The sequence below is a fragment of the Neofelis nebulosa genome, chromosome 1, assembly GCF_028018385.1.
Source record: "Neofelis nebulosa isolate mNeoNeb1 chromosome 1, mNeoNeb1.pri, whole genome shotgun sequence".
Taxonomy (NCBI): Eukaryota; Metazoa; Chordata; class Mammalia; order Carnivora; family Felidae; genus Neofelis; species Neofelis nebulosa.
In genome coordinates, this window is record NC_080782.1 from 130,642,186 (window position 1) to 130,653,972 (window position 11,787).

An 11,787-nucleotide genomic window follows, 5' to 3' on the forward strand; every position below is an offset into this window, starting at 1 on the left:
TCTGCTTCTGGGCTTGTTTTCTGATGCGTATTGTCACTAAGTGCAACTGGTTGGGAATTTTAAATGGTCGTATTCATAACAAAGCATTAGTTATAACAGTCGGGCTATTGAGCATAGAACAATGCTAACATTGTGCCTTTTTATAAAAAACATATGGGGCTCCTGCTGAGGCAGTTGTGGGTTCTAACATTATGCTTTGCTTCTCTCCTTTGAACACTGTGGGCGGGGCCTCCGCTCCAAAGTCCTCTGCCTAGCAGGGCAGCTCGCTTTGAAATAGTCTGGATGGAATCTACTTATTTCTGCCTCTTGGCCCGTAGAGTCCCCACTGCATTCTCCCATTGTGATACTCTTAGAAAAACACTTAACAGTCATCAGGCCAACGGAAATTGTGTACTTCAGACAAAGCACTTCCAGCCCAGGATGGGCTTGAGGAGCAGTGCCTGTCATTGTTCCGTTTAACTGCACTTTGGTTCTGTCTGGGTTTTTCCACGGAGAGTTAATGAGGCTCCTGTGCTTGTCTTTACCAGATGGAGAGTACGGCCACACCTCCTGCACCCATCTTTCCGTTTTGCCTCTGTCTTCTTTCTCCCTTTTATGCCCCTTCCACACCGTTATTCCCTCAAGGTGCAAGAAGGTGCACTATACATGTTCAGCACTGGCACCACAGGCTAAGACTTTTAGCGGTGCTGTGTGAGCGGGCGCCAGAAGGCCGGTGAATTCGACCCGCCGGGGCGCTGCCAGCAGAGGGCACTGTTCTCCTTGTGATGAAGGCTACCTGTATTTCATAACGACTCGTCTGCAGCTAGCAGGACTTCTGGGCTAACCACAGGGGCTTTGCCTTCCCTGCTGAGCAGTGCTCGTTAGGCCTGACGGCTGGACCTGAGCCTTTTTGCTTCTGTCGGAAAGGAATTCTGGCCAGCCACTGGGGCCTTCATTGGAAAGTTGTTGGTTAATGAGAAGTGGGGAGCAGGGAAGCCGGGGGTGTTGATATCGAGTTAGAAGTATCAAAAAGAGCCTTACTTAGTCCCCCAGGGTGGAAAAGAGGGTTTCATGGGTCTCTTTTGGGGGTCCTGCCTGTGTCTTTTTTTTTTTTTTTAACGTTTAGTTATTTTTGAGACAGAGACAGAGCATGAACAGGGGGGACAGAGAGAGAGGGAGACACAGAATCGGAAGCAGGCTCCAGGCTCTGAGCCATCAGCCCAGAGCCTGACGTGGGGCTCGAACTCACGGACCGGGAGATCGTGACCTGAACTGAAGTCGGACGCTTAACCGACTGAGCCACCCAGGCGCCCCTGCCTCTGTGTCTTTAAGCCGTCAGCACACGCACCTGCTCGCCCCCAGCCCCGCTGCCTGCGGCGGTGTCCCTGGTTTTTTGCAGAGGGGCAGGCTTCGGCTGGCGTTGTTGCTAGGCAACAGCAGTCCCGCGGCCGCCTCCCCTGCTCCCCTAGCCCCGCCCCCGCTGCGCCTCCTAATGTGGATTTAATTAGTGTACTTTTTACCTTCAGACTGTGAATTGGAAACGGAATAGGGAAGCAGCGTTCCGCGGCGCCCCAAACCGGCGCGCAATCTGTCTGCAACAGACTGCTCTGCATACGGCGTACCTCCGGGAGCGGCTGCTGTAAACCTCAGGGATCCTCTCGGGAGCAAATCACCTTGCTATTCATGCACATGTAAATCAGAAGCTTGTGAGGGATTTAGGTCAAAGGTGGTTGAGAATTGCAGAGAGAAGAGACGGAAGGGGAATGTGGGGGCAGAGGGAGGAGGGGCAGGAGCCAGCAATTGCTGTAAAGCAATCCTCTCAACGCCCCCCACCCCGGTAGTGTTACCATCTCAGGCTGGCTACAGTTTAGACCATCACGGTAGGGGGTTTACCTCTTGTTGCAACTTAAATCAGCACCAACTGCCCTCTAGGAAGACTCCCCCCCCCACCCCCCCCGCCCCCCCCGCCCCCCCCCGCCCCCCCCCGCCCCCCCCGCCCCCCCCCCCCCCCCCCCCCCGCCTCCCGCCGCCGCCAGGAGACATCTGGACAAATTCCAACCCTTCCTCCCCACCCCCACCTGCCCGACTTGTTTCTCCATCTCTTCCTTTTTTCCTCTTCCCTGTAGTAACACCTGAGGCCACCTCTGCTTCACAGGCTCAAGTCCAGAGATGTGGTAGTTCTGGAAGGGTAAGGCCAGGACAGAGGTTCAAGGCAAAAAGCTATCTGGAGAACCATAAAGAGTCTATTTATGAAACCGTTTTAAAAGGCCAAATAATTTCTTCCAGGAAAAGGTGAAAAAAAAAGGGGAGAGAGCGGAGAATATGGGTCCTGGGTGGTCCCAGCTTTATAATTGTGTTGAGAAGTGCTTTCAGTCCAGCTGGCTGAATGACATCTGGTTAGGTCTGGAAGGCGGGGTTAGGGATGCTAGAGGAATGTGTATTAAGAAAGACATTGTGGTATCTATTTTTAACTAAAGTGATATCATACAGAACATGAGATAATCTCCTTTTGGTGGGAATATTTTTCCCAGCAGCTGCCATTGTTACTTATGTATACAGATACTAACATGGTAAAAGAGTGCTGATCATGTAAAGCAAAGCCACAAATCAGAGCTATTTGGTTTTGGAATGCAGCCAGATACCCCCATGGGACCAACTGGGCACCCCTGGTGATATTTCAGGATGGTGTTGCAGTTCCCAAGGAGCTATACCTACTTCTTTCCTATGCCCCACCCTCCTCACAGCCTGTAGGATGGGTACAGCCAGTCTTATGTCCCATGAAGGAGGGAGACAGAGTTTGGAGAATTAGGTGATTTGCCTAAGGTCACTAGATGAGTAAGGGCTGAGATAAGACCACCTCGCTTTTCTGCAGCAGGACACTGTGATGGAAAAGAGCACCAGAAAGCCATCCCTTTCTGACAGTCACTAGCTGTGAAGCCTGGACAAGATACTTACAATTTGTTGTGGTGTCAGTTTCCTTGCTTTAAAATCAAGATACTAACAGAACATACTTTATAAGGTTGAGGTTAATACTTGTGCAGTGGTTAGAAGCATGCTGGTGCTTAATAAATGCAGGCCATATGTATATCACCACATATACCCTGGTCTTCATTAGATAAGTGAGACACGTTCAAGAACAACCCCCAGCCTCCCTGAAAGGAAGTGTAAACCTTTATTTAAAAGCTTGCTCTGGGTGACTCATACACATCTATATCAATGATCAACTTCTCCTGCATTAAAAAGAGTGATTCTTTTCCCTGTGATGATTCTAGCCAGCTAAATTGTCTCAATTTATAAGCAATATTTATTTATTTATTTATTTATTTATTTATTTATTTATTTATTTAATGTCATTTGTTGGCAATACCCCTCACAGGTATACCTCCTGCTAGGCAATATATGTTACTTGAAAACTTTCCATATGCATATCAAAGTGTAATTTCCTACTGATTTACTCTATAGTTTTAGAAAGTCTTGACCTGTAAGGAAAACACACTGGTTTTTAACCTGTTTTAGGCTTATTGATCCTGAACTCCTGCCAAATGTTTTACTTCACTTGGAAGGCTTGCAGCATGCCCTTCTGAAACACAAAGATTCTTCTGGCAGCTTAAGTAACCCTCCTCTGATTTGAGTGTGCAATAAACATTAGTTCCTATTATTACTACTTTGCTGGTTTAGATTTTGTCTTTCTCCAGGCAGGTCATACCTGTGTTTGTGACCTTTGTTATACTTTTTCAGTCAAGCCTCTCTTTTACCGTAGAAAATCTCTAATATTTTATTCCATCTTCTACACCTTCAGCAACTGAGATTGCTATAATTATTGCCTCCCACAATTTTTCTGCAGAGGCAGATTTAATTTGCATTTTTAAATAATTTATGCAGTTTAGCTAGAGTTCCAAGCAAGGAAGGTAGAAAGGGTCAGATTAGAGCCTACATTCATCTTTTTTTTTTTTTTTTTTTTTTTTTTTTTTTGGTAACTGTGTATGGCTGATGCCTTTATTTTGCAGATCAATTCAAACTCTTTCAATAATAGAATGCCAGGAAGAGAATGAAGAGAAACTGAAGAAATTTAGATTAGAAGACAGAAAAATACAGTAGCAAGAGCTGTAGAATGTTGAAGGGGAGTGCATTATCACACAAGCAGGAACAAAATGAGAGACTTGTTTATTTCATTGCTTAAATCAAAACATTCCATTAAGGATTGCCTTAAATAATGTCAGATGCCTCACTGATATATATGGAAGGGGGGAGCTGCACTCTTCTCTGCCACAAGAACTATTTGATAGAAGTAATGACATGCAGACACAATTCGCAAAAGCAGAGCATTACCACAATAAGATATACAAAAAGGCTGGTTGAGCAAATAGATTCCCCATCTTTCAAAGACAGAAAGAGCCACTATAGTTACAATGTGTTGAGCCTGGGACCTCTTGGTGATATCTACAAACCTTCACAATTATAGATGTGAGCAAATGTCTGGGGAAGTTAGGCCATTCCTCTAAGTTCACTGAGCAAAGAAATTCTGCATTTGCTATTTTGGAATAAGTTGTTTGCTTTCAGATGGCTTTTATGATTATTTATCTTTGACAGAGAGAGAGAGAGACAGAGCATGAGTAGGAGAGGGGCAGAGAGAGAGGGAGACACAGAATCCCAAGCAGGCTCCAGGCTCTGGGCTGTCAGCACAGAGTCGGACGCGGGGCTCGACCCAGGCTGAAGTCAAACGCTCAACCTACTGAGCCACTCAGGCGCCCGCTTTCAGATGGCTTTTAAAGATGGATATAACATACTTTTTGTTTTTATAGAATTTTCACATAAATTAGTAGCTCTTTAAGTGTACCCACTATTATTTAACCAGTTATTTTTCTGGTGTAATGCTATGACATTTTTTTCTTTGAATATTTACGTACTGCATCGAAAGGCTCAGCCAGATTTGAAAAACCAGATTCAGGAACATGGCACAATGGTGCATTCACAAATAAATCACACTTAAAAAATTAAATATTCATGCCAAATCAAAAAAAATCACCCACCAGTGCCAAAGACATTTTGTATTTCATCATAAAGACAACCACAAATTAAAAGTATTTGCCAAAATGCCTCTTTCTCTCAGTTAAATCATTCTTTCTCCCAAGATGCACTTGCTTCCTAATATTTAGCATTCACAACTGAAATTAATTACATCCACAATGGTCACATTCTGTCTCCAAGACTCTCTAGAATCTTGAACGCCTAAAATGAGGTAGGTAAAGGTTTAAGGGTTTTGTTGGTTGGGACTAATTTCCTTTAGATCTTGATCATCTGTTTTTTAAATAGAACTCCAAAATATTTAGCAAAAGATTGAAAATGAGCATTTTGCCTAAAAATGGAAAAATATAATTTCAAAAGGCTATTATGAAAATTGTTTTACCTCATTTCAGTTTAAAAATAGGATAAAAGCATCAGATTACAAAACCACTCTGTATCTTAAAGCTCACAAACTATCCAACACCACACAACATTTAGAAACCCTTGCTCTAGTTCTGGCTTGGGAGTGTGTAGATGCAGAGGTCCGGGTAACTCATGCAGGGGCCCTTAACTTCTGATCCTAAAATTCAAGTCTCCCAAGTTCAAGCCTGATTTCTGGAATTTGTTATAGGTGGCGCTCTCTCAGATCTTGATTCCCATCTTCGCAGACAGATCAAGCTTCACGCAGAAGCTAGAGGCGTAGGCCCACCTGGGTAAAACAGGCTGCAGTGGAGAAAGCTGGAAAGGATGTAGCCACAGGTGTTGAGCCACGGTTCTGGGCAGGCTTGGACTGAGGGGCAGGCTGGGTTACATCAACCAAGCTGAGCCTCAGGGACCGTCAGGTTGTGGGAGGCAGGCTGGGCACTAGCCCAGCGAAGGGCCCCGGAGTAGGTCGACGAGAGATTTCTGAAAAAGCCGGTAGGCCACTGCGGGTCTTAGTCTTTTTACGTGGAGCCATGGGCGAGGCACCCAAGAACTTGCTCAAGGAGCCTGACTTCCTCAAGCCCCGAGCCAGGTCTTGGAGCATCAGGTCGTCGGCCAGGACACCCAGAAACGCGCTGGTGGTGGAACTGAGGATGGTGGCAGCCACTTGCACCGGGCGCCGGGTCGCAAGCGTGCCACCACTAGCTCCGGTAGCATCGAGCTCGCTAGAGCTTCGAAGGCTTGGGTCGCCGAGCAGGCGGCGGAGCGCGTAGGAGGAGCCGGGCGGCAGGTATTGGTAGGCGCGCCGCCCGCTATGGTCACGCACATGCACCTGCGCACCCAGGCGCACCACCAGCAGCACAGCGGCATCCTCGTGGCCGTGCAGAGCGGCCAGGTGCAGTGGCGTGTAGCCGCCGTGTGAGCGCGCGTTCACGTCGACAGGCGCGCCCCCGCGCCGCGCGACCTCCACCAGCTGCAGCGCCATCTCCCGGTCTCCGCTCTTGGCGGCCCAATGCAAGGCCGTGAAACCAGATATGAAGTCGCGCTTGGCCGCCAGGCCGCGGTCGCGCAGCAGCAGCCCGTGCAGCTGGTGGGTCCAGCAGCCCGCGGCCGCCCGCACTAGCCACTCGTGCTCGGTCGGCTCCAGAGGCACTGCGGACGGCGGCGGCGCCGCGGCGGGCACTTCCTCGGTGTCTGGGCTCAGCAGGCGCGGGCCGGCGCGCGACAGGCGCCTCAGGTGTGGGGAGCGGCCCGGGCCCAGACTGAGGCCCAGGCCAGACTCTTCCACCGAGAGCCGCCGCAGCAGCAGTGGGGAGCTCCGGGGGCTCGGTTCTTCCGACAGCTGCCGGCGCAGGCCCTGCTCCTCAGCCCGGATCCGGAGCGCGGAGGGGGCCGGAACGCAGCGCACCGGCAGCATGCAGGGCTTTGGCGGCGGCGCGTGCTGAGGGAGTGGTAAAGCTTCTTTCGTGGCTCCATGCCCAGGTTCCTGGTCCGGCGACTCCGCTTGGGACAAGACCTCCTCCGACGGTGACCTAGACGGCGGGGCCACGTCTGCAGAGAGTCCCTCAGAGGGCAGGGCTAGCTCAAAGGCTGGAATCTGGGAGTCGGAGGGTCCCCCTGACTGCTGGGTCAGACCTAACAACAGCTCCCCGTTCGGCTGAGTGGGCTCAGAGGCCGGAGCCCCGGGGGTGTCCTGTGGCTCTAATGGCTGGGCCAGGTCCTCAAGTGGTTCCACCAACTGCTGCTCTGCAGGCAGGGATGGAACCCCCGAGCTGGGGGTTTCCCCCTGTGAGACGGAAGTGATGTTCGACGGAGAGTCTGGTACCGCGGGGGTGCCGGGGACGCACGAGGCCAGGGGCTCTGGTCCCTCCCGGGGTCTAGGTTTCTTCCTCAGCACCACGAACTTGACGCCGTCAAACTCCCTCACCACAGCCACGTCGTTGACAAATTGCTTGAAGCGGTCCCTGCGGGCGGCACGGCCGCGCGGGTCGCCGGCATCCAGGAGCGGCTTAAAGCGGCTCACCAGATCCGAGTTGCGCACCTTGCCGCCGTGTTCCTGCAGGAAGCCCAGCACGGCCGCCTGGCTCACTCCGGCGGCCGCGGCGGCGGCCGCGGCGGCTAGCGCCATGGTCAGTCCCGTCCCGCGGGAGAGCGGAGGTTACCCCCTGCCACCCGCCCTCGGTTCCCAGCTGCCGGGGCAGGTGGACGTCGCCGCGCCCGCTGGGACCAGCCGGAGCAGAGGTTCCGGGAGTCACGTCCTCCTCCGCCACGCTCACCTGTTTTCACTGAGGCGGGACAGGCGTGACCATGAAGCTGGACCCCGGTCACGCCCGCGCCGCGGGGCCCGGGTGTCTCCTGGAGAAAGGTGCGGGGGGCCGCGGCGCGCGCCCACCGCCTCCGCCGCGCCAGGCCCCCAGTATTCGGGGTAGGTTTCTGCCTTTGTATTCTGTCCAATGGGCGCCAGGCTCCATCGCCCGTGCTCGGTGCTCGCCTTACAGGTGACGGTTGCCACCAGGGCCCCGGAGGGAGTGGGGGAGCGGAAATTATCCACTGCACCCCTCCCAAGCCGGGAATTAAAGGCGCAGTGCCATGGTTCAGCTGGCTCCCGGTTGCTAGGTGGGCGTGTTTCCCAGGGATGCCGTGGTCGACTGGAGAGGGAAGGATTTTTATTTCTATAAGGAATAGTTAACCACCACAAAATATCAGGAGATTACTTAAAAGCAATATTTTATTTAAAGACCATCGGTATCTTTCCAATTGTCGATTCCTCTGCGTTTCACAGAGGAAAACGGCTTCTTACAATCTGCAGCAAAGACAATTCATTGTGCATGGCCATGTATGTTACCCGAGGTTCAGAAGAGACGTTTTAATTTTTTTTTTTTTTTTAGTGTTTATTTATTTTTCAGACAGAGAGAGACAGAGTGCGAGCAGGGGAGGGGCAGAGAGAGAGGGAGGCACAGAATCTGAAGCAGCTCCAGGCTCTGAGCTGTCAGCACAGAGCCCGACCCAGGGCTCTAACTCACGAACCGCGGCATCATGACCTGAGCAGAAGTCGGAAGCTTAACCAACTGAGCCACCCAGGCGCCCCTAGAAGAGACGTTTTAAAAAGCAGTAGTTTCATGATAAAATAGTACATTTTCACATGGAATTTTGAGAATAAAACCACAAAAGACACAATGAAGAAGAAACATCACTTGAAATCACCATTAACGTTTTGAAATAATTGTTCTTCTCCACCATACACATGAGTATGCTGTGCTTTAAAACAAGGAAACAAAATTGTAATTGTGCTGTATTTAAAACTTTTCTTTAATACATAAATATATATTGAACACCTATTTTGTGCCAGTATCTTTTCAGGCTGTAATACATCAGTTAGCAAGACAGATAAAACCCCCTAACCTAGTAGAGCTCATGGGTTGGGGGAGGGGGAGACAGAAGTAATATGGTGCATTCGAAAATTGTATAATATGCTAGATGAATACTATGGAGAAAATAAAGCAGAGTAAAACAGAGGAGGGGCAGACTGCCATTTTGCACCCTGTGTTCAGGGTAGGACTCTTTTGAAGGTCCCATTATACAAAGACTTGAAGAGATCAGGTAGTTATGTAGCTAGGTAGAAGAAGCTTTTCAGCTGAGTAAGCCACCAGGGCAAAAAAAATAGGATCAGCTTAATTTACAAACACCATACTACAAGTAGATACCCAGAGGTGCCACTCAGTAGTTAGCGAGAATAAGACAGGAGTCAAAATGCCACACTTGAAGCATAGCTCTCTACCTTGGAACTTGCTTGACCTCTCTGCACCTCAGTTTTCTTATCTGTAAAGTGGGGATGATAATAATGCTTACCTCATCACGTTGTTGTGAGGATTAAGTGAGAAAATAAACACAAAATACTTAAAACAATACTTGGCCTACAGTGAACATTCAAATTGTTATTAGTAGTATAGCAACTATTATACTATTATCACTGACTAAAACAAAAATGAGAACAGTGAAATATGAAAGACCATCTTTTCTTTTTTTTTTTTTTTAAATTTTTTTTTTTAATGTTTTTTATTTATTTTTGAGACAGAGAGAGACAGAGCATGAACGGGGGAGGGGCAGAGAGAGAGGGAGACACAGAATCGGAAGCAGGCTCCAGGCTCTGAGCCATCAGCCCAGAGCCCGACGCGGGGCTCGAACTCGTGGACCACGAGATCGTGACCTGAGCCGAGGTCGGACGCTTAACCGACTGAGCCACCCAGGCGCCCCGAAAGACCATCTTTTCCCCAATCCCATTTCCCAGGGTGATTTCTATCTTTAGTCCTATGTCCACAATTCTTAGTATTTAATCTTTTTTCTCCCATTTCATAGTGTGAACATTTTCCTCAATGACAACATCTATTCTTTAGAAATATATGATTTTTGAGCCTATGTGGCTCGGTCAATTAAACATCTGACTTTGGCTCAGGTCATGGTTTCATACTTCGTTGGTTCGAGCCCCGGGTCCAGCTCTACACTGACGGCTCAGAGCCTGGAACCTGCTTTGGATTCTGTGTGTTTCTCTCTCCCTGCCTCTCCCCTGCTTATGCTCTCTCTCTCTCTCTCTCAAAAATAAATAGGTAAACTTTTTAAAAAACATAAAAATGTATGATTTTTAAACTAAAAAAATTTAATAACTTTAAAAAAAAAGATTTTTTTTTTTTTTTTTTTTTGAGAGAGGGAGAGTGCAAGTAGGGAAGGGGCAGAGAGAGAAGGGAACAAAAAATCCACAGGGGGCTCTGAGCTGACAGCAGACTGCCTGATGCGGGGCTCGAACTCACGATTATGAGATCATGACCTGAGCCAAAGTTGGATGCTCATCTAACTGAGCCACCCAGCTGCCCTTTAATAAAATTTTTAATGTTTATTTTTATTTATTTATTTTTTTTTTAAATTTTTTTTTTCAACGTTTTTTTATTTATTTTTGGGACAGAGAGAGACAGAGCATGAACGGGGGAGGGGCAGAGAGAGAGGGAGACACAGAATCGGAAACAGGCTCCAGGCTCCGAGCCATCAGCCCAGAGCCTGACGCGGGGCTCAAACTCACGGACCGCGAGATCGTGACCTGGCTGAAGTCGGACGCTTAACCGACCGCGCCACCCAGGCGCCCCTTTAATGTTTATTTTTGAGAGAGAGAGAGAGAGCAAGCAGGAGAGGGGCAGAGACAAAGGAGAACAGAGGAAACGAAGCAGGATCTGTGTTAACAGTAGCAAGACAAATGTTGGGCTCGGATTCACAAACTGTGAGATCATGATCTGAGCTGAAGTTGGACGCTTAACCGACTGAGCCACCCAGACGCCTCTAAAAATACATTTTTATTATGGCATCAAATAAATGTAGTAGTATTACACTTTGTTTTCTTATAGTTGGCAGTCTGTATTATTTCCAGTTTTTAATTCTTATGAATGGTGGTGCTCATATATAAAACTTTGTGCACATTTCTGATTAATTCCTTAGGATAGAATCCTACAAGTTGAATCACTAGGTCAAAGGGAATTATTTTCAAAACTCTTGAAACTTAATGCTAAACTGTTTTCCAGAAAAGTTACAGCCCCATGAAAGTACCTTGCCTTTCCCTCAATGGTGCTGAGTAGGATCTTTTAACTTGTCATTTTCGAAGGTGAAAAGTTGTATCTCACTCTAGTTCCTATTTATTTTATTACTAATGACGTTAAACTTTTCCCATCTTATTTATTGGCTATTTGAGTTTGTTCTTTTGTGAATTGCCTTTCTCCCCTTTCCCCATTCATTTTTCTTGTTGATATGTAGTTATTAACCTTTTATTATATATGTTGTCAATATTTTCCAAGTTTGTCATTTGCCTTTTAATTTTGTTTATTGATGACAACCATTTATAAATTGTAGATACTGTATCCTTTTAGCTTAAGAATGTTAGTGCAAAATCAGAAGGTACATCTCCCGGAGAGCCTGTGTGGCTCAGTCGGTTAAGCGTCTGACTTTGGCTCAGGCCATGATCTCACAGTTCGTGAGTTTGAGTCCCGCATCAGGCTCTGTGCTGACAGCTCAGGGCCTAAAGCCTGCTTCGGATTCTGTGTCTCCCTCTCTCTCTGTCCCTCCATGCTCATGCTCTGTATCTCTCAAAAATAAATAAACATTAAAAAAAAAAAAAAAGAAGGTACATCTCCCATTTAAAGGATAACTTTTAGGGGCATCTGGGTGGCTCACTGGGTTGGGTATCAGACTCTTGATTTCAGCTAAGGTCATGATCCCAGGGTCGTGGGATTGAGCCCTGAATCAGGCTCCGCACTGAGTGTGGAACCTGCGTGATTCTCTCCCTCCCTCTGCCCCTCTCCCTACCCTGCCCCCCCCCTCCGATTTGTCTCTCTCTCTCTCAAA

At 48.2% G+C, this 11,787-nt stretch overlaps 1 protein-coding gene across 1 annotated transcript; it reads right to left on the reverse strand.

Moving 5' to 3' along the window:
• Positions 1 to 4,124: 4,124 nt before the first annotated feature.
• SOWAHA (sosondowah ankyrin repeat domain family member A) lies at positions 4,125 to 7,999 on the reverse strand. Its single transcript, XM_058736635.1, has one exon. It carries the CDS (start codon positions 7,532 to 7,534, stop codon positions 5,822 to 5,824), a length of 1,713 nt encoding a protein of 570 aa, XP_058592618.1. The 5' UTR covers positions 7,535 to 7,999; the 3' UTR covers positions 4,125 to 5,821.
• Positions 8,000 to 11,787: the final 3,788 nt, after the last annotated feature.

Excerpts from the sequence above, each read along its gene's own strand:
- SOWAHA (XM_058736635.1), bottom strand. The coding sequence starts at position 7,534 with ATGGCGCTAGCCGCCGCGGCCGCCGCCGCGGCCGCCGGAGTGAGCCAG.